Genomic DNA, 13,154 nt, shown 5'->3' on the forward strand with positions numbered 1-13,154 from the left:
CCCTGGAAGCAGAACCAAACACTGCACTCACGCACACTTGGCACAGGCTCCTCGGGAAGCTCCTCCTCACCGCTGCCGGCTAACCACGACAATGACAGAGAGCTAATCTCAATTTGAGAAACACATTGATTAGGATCGAGAAACAACACAAAAGCCTCTCCACGTTCTCCAGAACCTTTCATCAGTTAGAAAGTCCCAAAGGTGCTTCCTGCCCCCCCACCCAAAAAAAGGCAACTGGACCTTCTTCTTGGTTTTGTTTTTTCTTCAAAAACCCCCAGTGGAAGTGAGGGGCCGGAGCTCCTCTCCCCCTTTCTCTCCTCCTCCTCCCCACCCCGGCCCTTTTGGACCGGAACATCCCAATGCCAGCGCATTGTCTCCCTTGGCAAAGAGGCAGGGGGGTGTTGGACCCTGCAGGACGGCTTCCCTTGGAGGGCGAGGGGGGAAAGGAGAGGGGGGGTGTCCCTCTTCCACGAGCCCCCTCTCGTCCCCGAAGCTCCCCATGCCCAGAGACGGGACACCCCCCACAAGTCCCTCCGTCTCTCCCCCCCCCCCCAGCACAACCAAAGTCCAGGAAAGTTCCTGGCCCGGGCGATGGGGTCAGAGCCGCGCATGCGCCTCCGCTCCCCCCCCACCAGCGCTCCAGCTGAAGCGGACGAAGCCAAAGCGCGCCGGCGGCCAAGGCAAAGATCCGCACCAGCGGCCGGGCCAGGGGGCGATGGCTGGCGAGAACCACCAGCAGCAGCAGCAGCAGCAGCGGACCCTCCGGAAGAAGAGCATCGCGGCGCAGCAGCCGCCGTCTCCGCCGCCGCCGCCGCCGGCTCCTCCGCTCGCCAACAGCCCCAGCGCCCCGCAAGCCCCCAGCCCGGAGAGCGGCGACACGGAGCGGGTGGCGCTCAAGAAGGAGATCGGCTTGGTCAGCGCCTGTGCCATCATCGTAGGTGAGGAGGGGCAGCGGCCCCCGTCGGTCCGGGGAGGGGAGGGGGCCACCGTCCCCAGCCCGGCCCAGCCCAGCCCACTCCCCAGGCAGGGCGAAAAGCCTCTCCCACCCCACCCCGCAGGCTTTGGGAAGCTTTCAAAGAGGAAAGGGGGGGGAAGGAGAAATCCCTCTCCCCTTTTTCTCTTGATACAAAGTTGGAAGGGACCTTGGAGGTCATCTAGTCCAACCCCCCCCTCCCATGGCTTGAAAGCTGCTCTCGGTGCTGCGCGGTTCTTTAAAAGAGGAAGGGAGGGGAGCGCTTGGAGGAGAATCCCCTTTTTCTCTTGATACAAAGTTGGAAGGACCTTGGAGGTCATCTAGTCCAACCCCCTCCATGGCTTGAAAAGCTGCTGTCGGTGCCGCGCGGTTCTTTAAAGAGGAAGGTGGGGGGCGCTTGAGGAGAATCCCCTCCCCTTTTCTCTTTATACAAAGTTGGAAGGGCCTTGGAGGTCATCTAGTCCAAACCCCCTCCATGGCTTGAAAAGCTGCTGTCGGTGCCGCGCGGTTCTTTAAAAGAGGAAGGGGAGGCCGCTTGGAGGAGAATCCCCTCCCCTTTTCTCTTTATACAAAGTTGGAAGGGGCCTTGGAGGTCATCTAGTCCAACCTGCCCCCCTCCACGGCTGGAAAGCTGCTCTCGGTGCTGCGCGGTCCTTTAAAAGAGGAGGGGAGGGGAGGCTGCTTGGAGGAGAATCCCTCTCCATGTGACGATGGCCTCCAAAGGAGGCAAATTAAGAGTCGTTTTGCTTTTTTAAAAAAAAAAAAATCTTGGGAGCCTTCTGGAAAAGAGCAGCTCCTTCAGAGGGCAGTTTTGGGAGAGAGCCCCACTTTGATTTATCATTGCAATTAGGTAAATGCCACCAACAACGTCTTTGCCAGCCTGAGGGCACTGGATTTTCGTGACAGCAGCTTTGCAGTTGCCTATTTAGGGCTTTTGCCAAGGGGGGGTGGCGTTTTAATGGTCTTTGGGTAAGGTTCTGTAGAAAACTAGGCTGTTATTTTCAGCCCCAGGGAAATAGATAGACGTATGTGCCTTTGAATTCATTGTGATGCAGTTTTTACGGAGTAAATCTTAAGCCCACTCTTTTCCCAAAAACCTCAGCGTAGCATGTTTGGTAGTGCTTCTTCCCTCTTCTTGTCCACCAAATAACCTCTCAAGTGGGTTAGGAGAGGAGGAAGAGACAGAGAGAAAGAGAGAGGGACCCCAAGATCAGTTTTAAAAGCAAGCCCCCTTAAAGATTTGAACCCAGGTCTTCTGACTGTGCAATGAACCTTTAAGCCAAGAATCTTCAAACTTGGCAAGTTTAAGACTTGTGGACTTCAACTCCCAGGATTCTTGAGCTAACATGAGTGGAGGAGGAATTCTGGGAGTTGAAGTCCACAAGTCTTCAAGCTGTCAAGATTGAAGACCCCTCGGTTAAGCTCATCCTGTCCCCCAGGTACATTGAAGGACAGGTTCTATTATCCAGACCATGATATCATGCGCTGTTGGGAGTTTTAGTCTTGGTACATACATCTAGAGAAGTTGGTTGATAGAAGTTGCTAGAAAATCCACGGCACCTCTCTTGCTTTCAGTTTTGAAGATCTGAGTGCAAATTAGTGGGACAGTTTAGAGATCTGGTTTCCCTCTTTGTTCCAGGCCTACTGGGGACAGGTGAACAGAGATGGGAGACCCAATCTGCTATGGTGGTCTTTTCATTGTGATTGCTCAACTATGCTTGGTCTGTTATGGTTCTGTTTTACGGTACCCATCCATGACGGAGAAAGTCTTTAAGTTGTGGAACTTGAAGAAGAACATCAATGTTTGCAATTTGAACTGTGCAATATGAAAAGGAAAGCATTATCTATCTATCTATCTATCTATCTATCTATCTATCTATCTATCTATCTATCTATCTATCTAAAAGCGAAATACCATTCATGCATCATCACAAAATCTTCAAAACCGTAAAGCCTACAAACTTGAAATTTGGCATGTATGTTCCTCTTGGCTTCTAGGTGTTCTTTAAAAAAAAGGATTTTTCGAAATGACCATCAGAGCATTAGTATTTCCTATATTATTATTAACACACTCTGATGCTAAGGAGTTCTACTCCCCCTCCCCACCTGAAAAGAAATCTGTTCCAAATGCAAAACACAAGCAGAGGAGAGGAGTTTCAGTTTTAGTTTCACAGCAGCAAGCAGCTTTAGTAGAGAACAGTTGAGCTAAGCCACACCCAGGCTCCTTGTTGTCTCCTTCTTGCTCACACAGCAAATATTGTTTCAGTTTCCAAACAGTCCTCAGCTCTCTCTCACACACACTGACAGGATGCTAGCCAGATGAATACCGATGGATACTGGTAGGCAGAGGCAGATTCCCCCCCCCCTTATTTTTCTCCCCCAAAACTAAGCCCAACCACATAGTTTCATAGCGAAACGCTGGTATCGAGCTAGTTCATCAATAAAGATAATGTGAAACTAGGAAGAAAGATGACCAATGTCCATGGTTGTGTGAGAAAAAGCGAACGTTTATTTAAAAAAACTAAAAAGGAAGCACTAGGCAGGAGTATTCACAGGGTTTGTTCAAAAATGTCAAGATAGCAACAATGATAGGACAAGTGAGGCTCTACCCACAGATATGATGGACATAAAAAACAGGTGGAGCTTTGATTGCACCATTGCAATTTTCTACCTTGACACTATCCCTGGCACTAGGATGGAAGAAAATTTATATTACTAATCAGGATTTTGTATTTGGACAGGAAGCAGAATAGTTACACTGACTACGATAAAATGGGTGATTGAATTTCTATTAGAGTCGTTGCCAAATGCATCGGGTAGAATTTATTGATATTACAGGCCTAAGTATCCCCTTTCATTCTCGTTGTGAAGATTATTTTTATAATATTTGTCTCCCAATTGTTATAATTTTGAGTCAGAAAAAGCTACTGTATGCCTGCTGGAGTTTTATACTGCTGCCCTGCCAAAAAATAGAGATACAGCATAGGCTTATTTCTGCAAGATTTGGAGATCATAGATCCTCACTTTGATTTCAGGATTACACCCAGATTTCATTTATAGTCTCTAAGTCAGATCTCAGATGCTACCATCAAATATGACCAGCCAGGAACTTGGCATCAGGTATTAACAGAATAATAGAGTTGGAAAGGACCTTGGAGGTCTTCCAGTCCAACTCCTGCCTAGGCAGGAAATCCTACACCACTTCAGACAGATGGTTATCCAACATCTTTTTAAAAACTTCCAATGTTGGAGCATCCACAACTTCTGGAGGCAAGTTGTTCCACTGATTAATTGTTCTAATTGTCAGGAAATTTCTCCTTAGTTCTAAGTTGCTTGTCTCCTTGATTAGTTTCAACCCATTGCTTCCTGTCCTGCCCTTCAACTGTTTGGAAAATAGCTTGACTCCCTCTTCTTTGTGGCAGCCCTGAGATACTGGAACATTGCTATCATGTCCTTCTTCTTTTTTCTTTTTTTGTATTTTATTAATTTATGTAATTCTAATGACAGTAGTTTTGATTAGATTCATAGACAGAAGATGCTGATATTTTATATTCTTTAATAGCACCTAGTCCTTCTTTTCATTAGACTAGACCTACCCAGTTCCTGCAACTGTTCTTCATATGTTTCAGCCTCCAGTCCACTGATCATCTCTGTTGCTCTTCTCTTCACTCTTTCTTTCGAGAATGTTGGCTAAATTGAAGGCAGGTTTCTCAGGAAGGGGGGTGGTGGTTAAAAGGATGTTATAAAGAGGAGAGTGGAGACTTCACATGTATTTGATGCATTACTTCTTCTAATGTAGCCAAAATCTTCATTAGGTAGATTCCAGCAGCTGTAAAATTTCATAAGGGATGGAGTTGACTTGGAAGAAAAATGATTAAGTTGACAGGTTGCTTCAGTTAGGATTAAGGGATACATTCTTCAGATAGTTTACCGTACAGAGCCAGTTTAGTGTCGCAGTTAAGGAACTGGTCTGTACCAGTGATGGATTCAATTTTTTTTACTACCGGTTCTGTGGGCATGGCTTCGTGGGCCTGGCAGGGGAAGGATATACTGCAAAATCCCCATTCCCTCCCCACCCCACTAACCTGCTTTCCAGCTCCGTTCTCCTGTGCAGGGCAACCAAAGAAGAGCCAGCCAATCAGCTAGGACTCGGGAGGCAGAGAAGAGATGGGATTGGCGGGGCCAGTCAGAGGTGGGATTTGCTGGTTCTCCAAACTACTCAAAATTCCTGCTACCGGTTCTCCAGAACTGGTCAGAACCTGCTGAATACCACTTCTGGTCTGTACACTAGGAGAATGTGTACCAGTCCCATCTTATACGTAAAAACTGGGGGAGTGACTTTGGGCCACTTCCATTCTCTCAGCCCAGCCCAGCCCACCTAATTGTTCTGGGTAAAACTGGAGATAAAGGAAAACTATAAGTATTCTCTCACTTGACTTATTTATAAAAGCAATAAAGGTAGGATCAATAATCTAAAACGAAATCCCCCCCCCATCATATTTGTGTTAAGATAAAGACAATATTAGGGTTGGAGCCAGGAACATCTGCAGAAGGATCAAGGAAGTTATGTTGTTAGCCCCACCTGCATGATCAAATTCACCATTTTTGTTTACTTTTCTGATGACAGATACAAATTTTTTTTTTTAAAGGTGGAGCTTTACCCCCACAGTTTATAGCCACCATATTAAATGTTTGATTCGTCCCATGGACGCCAGTTTTAAAGCATGGCTTGGCTTCCCTATCAAAGCTTAGCGCGGTCCTTCATCTGCCTATTTAACTCCCATTCCCCTCGATGTTCCACTACCCGGTTCATTTTTTCTTGAGATGGCTGGGCATTATGGGACTTGCCATTCCAAAATTTGGAGAGTGCTCCTTTTGGGAAGGATGATTCTACCTCAGGCCTTGATTGGATGTTGGTTGTAAAGTATCTCATCTATCAAAAGATCTCCATCTTCCCTTCCCGTGGGGAGTTCTCAAAAGTTCTCTTCACTAGCTCACCTGTTCCAAAAAGTCAAAAATAAAACAAATCCATGTGAAAAATAATAATGAGCTCCCAGTAGAATTTTCTTGGCAAAAGGAAAGAGGAGAACGGACTAACATACGCCACAGTGTTCCTAATTGAGCTTTTGGGAGTACACAAAGCAATTTTGTTAATCCACTCCTGGGTCTACCTGCCATTGCCAATCTTCACCTAACATCAATAAAACCTTGATCCTAAATACAAAACAAGCAGACGCAGAGCCCCAGTGACATATTTGGGAGTAAAAAGAGTGCCAGTCCTGAAGGAGAAGAAATGTTCGCATTGAACTGTTCATGTTTTTTCCCCTTTGTTTTCAGTGGAGGAATGTAGACTAGTGTTTCCTTTAGAGAGTATTAGTTACAACCTCTTTCAATCGATTTGGGGGAATATTTGTAGCTCAGCGTTGAACTCTGGGCTCTTGGTGTTCTCTGAGCTTGGTGGTTTTCTTGCAGACATTTCATTACCAAACTAGTTTATATCTTCAGTGCACTGATGCAGCACAGATGACGTTCCTAGTTTGGTAATGAAACATCTGCTAAGAAAACCACCAAGCGAGAAGAGCACCAAGGATCCCACAATTCATGCATGGTTGGCTGTTATGACTGGATTGCCATCTTGGGTATGTCTTGAAGTATACCCACAACAGAGTTAGGATACATACATGTGTGTCCAAAGAGAAAACTATCATCCTTAATAGCTAGGAAACAAGACATGAAAGAAAATCAAACTTGCACCCTAAATTTTCAGCCAGGTTCATGCTTCTTACTGTTGTTTGGAAAAAAAAACACAGTTGTTACAAAAGCCACATCTGTTGAGTTGGATGGATGTTCCACTAAGAAACAGATAGCTTACTACTACTACTACTAGTAGTAGTACTATTACTACTAATCTTAACCCTCTTTTCTGCCCCCACAGAATTCTAAAAGTTCTAAGTTTGATGCTTGCTTGCTTGTTTTTTTGTCACCAAATTGTTACAGAACATGAATCATCATTTGTTGTGCCGGGGTGTTTTTAGAGATGAGAGTTTTGCTCTTCGTCTAACTTTCTTAAAAGTCCAGTTTTCCCTTAACATCATCTTTGAATGCTTATTATTTCCTTAAATGGACACAAACGCTACCAGATCTAGTAGATTTAGAACAATAAATCGAACTGTGGCCCAGATTTCTCAACGTGCAAAGTTCCCTTGGAGCTCTTGTAGGTTCACATTTTTCATGCTTTCAGCATTCCTACCTTTAAGTAAAGAATCACAGCGTTTAGTGCTGCCACAGTCCAGCCCAAACTCCCCCCTGCCAACTTTTTAATAATTTTTAAACTAGCTTTATGATGGTGTCCATCAACAGAATGAAGACAATTGGAAAGGCAACAGAGGTCCTGCCAGCTCCTTTTTTAAAATATTTTTTTTTAATTTTTACATATAATAAACATTCCATTTCAATTGTGTGTCAATTAGGTACATATCTCGTGGGCTTACGATTAATAATCAATACTCTTCTTATCAATATAACAATAATTACATTCCCATATAAGTAATAGCCAATATATCTATTACTTTATAAATACATCTAATCCATTTTAGTTTATCTTATTTTTCTAAATAAAATAAATTTATTTATTTATTTATTTATTTATTTTTCTACCCAACAAATCCCGTACCATGTAGTATCCAGATTCTTCTTTTTCTTTAATTTCTAATGTTAATCTATTCATTTCTGCACATTCAAATATTCTTTTTCAATTACTCTTCCCTCTATCCTCCCAGCTCCTTGCTGACAACTAGGAGTATCTACGGTGAATCTGTGCCATTTAAATCTCTCGTTCAAATCTTCTGGCAAAGAGCACAAAGGCTGGTTGTAGCCACGTTCTCAGTTTCCCTGTGCTTCAGAAGCAGGTGAATGCCTGCATTAGATCTTTGAGTTCAAGGCAGGTACTTATAGGTCCTTTATCGCTTGGCAGAATCACATACAGGTCACCCTCGACTTATAACAGTACGTTTAGTGACCGTTTAAAGCTACAACAGCACTGAAAAAGGTGACTTATAACCAGTTTTCACACTTACGATCATTGTAGCATCCCCGTGGCCATGTGACCAAAATTCAGATGCTTGGCAATTGACTCATATCTATGCAATTGACTCGTATCTATGCAATTGACTCACTATTTATGCAATTGACTGACTCATATTTATGACCGTTGCTGTGTCCCAAGGTCATGTGATCCCTTCTGACAAGCAAAGTCAATAGGGAAGCCCAATTCCCTTAACAAGTTTGGCTAATTTAACAACTACAGCGATTCACTTGTAACAACAGTGGTAGGAAAGGTCATAAAATGCAGCAAAATTCACTTCACAAATGTTTCACTTAGCGACAGAAATCTTGGGCTCGATTGTGGACATAAGTCGAGGACTATCTATACTTCCAGCCATGGCCAGTGGGTGTATTGGCAATGCCATCACCATCATCCCAAACCAGACGGTTGCATTTCGACTCCAAATTCCTAGCCAACATGAAGTCCATTATTCTCAAAGGAACGAATCCATTGCGTACTTTAGAAAAATGTGATGCATCTTGTGTGAATGTGCAGACTTTGTCTTGCCTGGCAGGCCTTAAACACTTTGGGTTCTCCTAGGAACAGCTTGTTTGTGCTCTTGGTGAAAATATTTGGTACAAACATTCCAGGCACACTGTTAGAAAATACAATTCCCCCCTTGCCTCATTACAGATCCCTCATTACAAAATATCTACAGACCCCTCACATCCTGGACATAAACTGTTTCAACTCCTATCCTCAAAATGACGCTACAGAGCCCTGCACACCAGAACAACTAGACACAAGGACAGTTTTTTCCCCAAACAAATAATTCCCTCGACAATGTCCAACTATTTACAAAGTCTGCACTACTATTACTGTTAATCTTCTCATCACTCCTTATCACCCATCCCCTCCCATTTGTGACTGTATGACTGTAACTTTGTCTCTTGTATCCTTACAATTTATATTGACTGTTTCCTAGTATGATTTGATTGCTTATTGTACCCTATGACTATCATTAAGTGTCATACCTTATGATTCTTGACTCTTGATGAATGTGTCTTTTCTTTAATGTACACTGAGAGTTATTTGCACCAAGACAAATTCCTTGTGCGTCCAATCACACTTGGCCAATAAAGAATTCTATATTCTATCTTGGTTCCAGGGTTAGATCCACTATTTAAAAAAAAAAAACTTGGAAAGAACTCTTTAGAGTGCCCTCAAATGGCACTGCAACTGGAAAGGAATCTAAGCCAGTTGGCCCTGGGTGAAGCCTTGGAGGAAATTAATAAATTTGGACTTAAGACTAATTAATCTCATGTTGCCCATGTGATTGAAAAGCACAGCAGCAGCTGGCAGTATTTTGGCTTTCTAGCTCAGTGGTTGAAAGTTGAACTTGAACTTTCAGAAATCAGACCATCCAGCAGAACTTTGTGTGAAGCCCAAGGATTTTACAATTTCCTACCTGAGATCCTTGGGAGGAGGGTATTTCTTTGGCAGCCCCTTTGAATTGAAGCAAGTACAAAGGGAGAAGTGCTGGGGACCCATTTAGGGCGCTTATTTTTGAAAGTACTGATCTGTGGTGCTCTCTGAGCTTGATAGTTTTCTGGCAGACGTTTCATTACCAAACTAAGTAACATCATCAATGCACTGGTGTTACCTAACTGGGTAATGTAACATCTGCAAGAAAACCACCAAGCTCAGAGACCACCAAGGAGCCCACAAGCTTAACCCTGGGCTATAAATATTCTCTTCTATCATTACTATTTTTTCCCCATCTTCGTTCTTATAATGCAGCGATGGCTAACCTTTTCAGCACCGAGTGACCAAAGCATGCGCACACACATCCCCAAAATGCAATACATGCGCATCCCCTGTGCATGCGCCCAGCCTCCTTGCATGGATATGCTTTTCCTGTGCATGCACCCCAAACCCCTGCGTGTGCTTTCCACCCCCTGCATGCAACCCCCCGTGCCTGCATGGCAGAGACCCAAAGACCAGCTGGCTGGTGGAAGATGCTCGCACACATGCGCAGCAGAGCTAAGCTGGGGTGACAGTTTGCATGCCCACAGAGAGGGCTCTGTGTGCCACCTCTGGCATGCATGCCATAGGTTCGCCATTACGGTTATAATCAGGGGTAGGATTCTACCAGTTCGCACCTATTCGCTAGAACCAGTTGTTAACATTCTAAGCAGTTTGGAGAATCGGTTGTTAGAAGAAATTACTGGCCTAATCCTGTAAGGAGGGCAGGAAGGAAACATTCTGGTGTTGCTTACAGAAACTACCTCTCCGCAAACCCTTATTACATTCTTGGCAGGACTAGACTTCCTGTCTCTGGAACTTCTCTGGAGTTATTTTCTCCTTCCTTTGCTGGTACTTTGCTTGTGTGGAGTGACAATTCAAAGTTACAATGGCACTGAACAAAGTGACTTATGACCCTTTTTCACACTTATGACTGTTGCAGCATCCCCACAGTCACAAGAGGCCAGGCGAGGAGAAGCGTGCCTCGATGTGAGTGATGTTGAGTTGGCCATGCCCAGCCAGTCACATGACCACCAAGCCATGGCCACAGAACCGGTTGTTAAAAAAACTGAATTCCATCCCTGATTATAATGATTAGAACTTCTTAGGCTAGAAACTGGGAGATTGTGAGTTCTAGTTCCACTTTAGGGATGAAGCCAACTGTGTGACTTTGGGCTAGTTGTCTCTCTCCACCCTAGAAAGGAGACAATGACAAACCACTTCTGAAATCTTGTCCAAAAAATAGTGCAGGGACATCTCCAGGAAGTCACCAGGAGTTAAAATTAACTTGTGGCTCCCTTTACCCACCTCCCCAAAAAATCAAGATGCATCCTTACCTATATTGCATCATTAGCTTCCCAAAAATGATTAATTACTTCTATGCAGGTTTTGTTTTGACCAATCTCTGCTGAACAAGTTACATTACATCAGCCCACAAAATGTAGTTTTCAAAGTATGGTTTTGGGTGCATCCATCACACTAAATAAAATGAAAGCAACTGAGTCTTAATCCAAAAGAGGCAATACATCTTTAGTGTAAAGCAGGCGTGGCAAACCAGCATCCTTTTAGGTATTACTGCCCTACAACTCTCAGCAATCCATAGAGAAGGATGCTAGCAGTTGTCATGCAACATTTTGAGAGCTTTAAACTGGTCCTACCACTCCCCAAGTTCAACAAATCTCCTCTGCTCTATTTTCTTCCAGCTCAAATAAGTAGCTAAGAGATCCTTTAACTTGTGTTGATTCTTTAAAAAAAAAATGATGATGATGATTAGTTTACCATTTAGCAAGCGTTTAGTCCTCTAATGTTTCAAGGCTGGTAATTTCCCAGAAACTAAACAATAGTGTTCTATTTTGGGAGGGCAGGGGACAGCCTACAGTCTCCTCTTTTATACCTTGCTAGTTTTAAGAATGTTGAAACACTCTGGAAGAAGCATTCAGTTTTGTGTAGTGGTGTTTCTTTTCCCAGTATTTACATCACAAGTCCTTTTTCGTAAGAGCAGTGTTTTAAAATAAATGGCAAAATAATTAAACAGGGAAGGATCGATTCCAGGGAGATTACCACTGATTTGATAAATAAATTTTTAAAAAGGGGGTAGGGGGGACATTGACAATAAATTTGTTCACTCTCATTTGTGTCTTGCTGAAAAGGTCATTCTGTTTGGGTTTGCCAGACCTGACTTAGTGATTGCTTTTCCCAGTTGAACTCAAGAAACTCTCTTGCATAACTGTCCAGACTGCATCCCACCTTGACTAGCTGTGCAACTTTTTTTAAAACTTCCTAATAAAATGCAAGACGCATCACCCAACGTTGGCAAGAAGTGAGCAGCAGGATGTCAGAAACACAGAAGAAAAGGCAGAGGATTCGGAAGAAGCTTAAAAGGCACATGCCAGAACATACGTGTTTCTAACAGAAGAAAGAAGGATGGCCCATAGCAGAAGGAAGGAACTATTTAAGAACTGCGTATAAACAAAATGGGCAGAAGATAAGTTAAAATTAGATTGTACTCAGGATGATGCATATTTCTTCTGCCTGTAAACAGACTCCACGTTGCTAAATTCGAAAGAGGTTTAGAGCTGTGCAAAAACCTTTGAGTGGGGGGTGTCTACGTTGGTCTGAATGAACCTTCCCTCCTCCAAGAATTAAAGCATATTTTTGAGAAGACTTCCATATGGATGTGTGCACACAAAACACTTCCAGTGAAGCAAAGCAGGTTTACACCCACATGCAGAAGTTCTAGAGACAGTCTTTAAAGCAGATGTGTATCTTCCCCCAAAAATGTGACTGCTCGTATCAAAGAAAGTAATTGAATGGTAGATAACATTTTAAGGCTGGAATCCTAATGTACTCGAATGCTGAGCGTTTTCCCAAGTAAAGGAAGGACAAGGAATTGAATAAAAATTCTACCTGCTTGTCAACACGAAAATGAGGCTCATGAATAAGAATCAATCAAGGGAAGAGAAGTAATTTGTTGCAAATCAGAATGGCTTGGGAGTGTTAGCTCCCAGTGGACCTTATCTGACATTCTTCCTAAAGCAAAGCTGGATGTTGAATTCTGGGATTCGGAGTCCACCAGGCTTAAAGTTGCCCAGGTTGGACATCCTGTCCTAAAGCATCTCTGTATGGGTGCTAAGCTTGGTGCTATCTCAAACCTGCAGATAATCTTTGTGGTGTACTTGTTTGCATACTCGTAATACTGCATTCCTATTGGACAGATACAATCGCTAAGCGATCAGACAGTTCTGATTGGCGCCTGAGCGGCAGGAGTTTTAAATAAACGCCATTGGTTGCGAGCCGCGAGCAGCCACTATAAAAAGGGATGCCGTGGCTCGACTTTAGTTGAAGTTACTGACAGTTAATAAAGAGCTGAATTCAACTCCGGTCTCGAGTCTGTTTTTGTTCTGGTGATAGAACAATCTTCATGGTCATTGTTGTCATTGGTGCATTGAGGACCATACGCTAGTCATGGCATGCCCCTCATATTTTGAATCCAGTCCAGCTGTGGTTGTTGAGGTTGAATTTTTTTGTGTGTCTGCATTTGAAGGACATGAAAATTGGATATTAGCAGAACCAAAGTTCTGGTTGGATGAAGGTCAGCCAGAATCAATTTCT

The 13,154-nt window shown here is 43.6% G+C and overlaps 1 protein-coding gene across 3 annotated transcripts in view; it reads left to right on the forward strand.

The window, feature by feature from the left end:
* Positions 1 to 636: 636 nt before the first annotated feature.
* The window catches only part of SLC7A10 (solute carrier family 7 member 10), a 32,341-nt gene continuing 19,823 nt past the window's right edge, over positions 637 to 13,154 (forward strand). For all 3 annotated transcript variants that reach the window (XR_015744959.1, XM_026719113.2, XM_087940628.1), the window contains exon 1: positions 637 to 938. Coding sequence is in view for 2 of the 3 variants with exons in the window: in XM_026719113.2 (XP_026574898.1) it covers positions 716 to 938 (223 nt within the window). In the remaining variant the exon portion in view is untranslated. The remainder of the gene's footprint in view (positions 939 to 13,154) is intronic.

Source organism: Pseudonaja textilis, chromosome 11 (assembly GCF_049901715.1).
Source record: "Pseudonaja textilis isolate UNSWEBS1 chromosome 11, rPseTex1.2, whole genome shotgun sequence".
Lineage (NCBI taxonomy): Eukaryota > Metazoa > Chordata > Lepidosauria > Squamata > Elapidae > Pseudonaja > Pseudonaja textilis.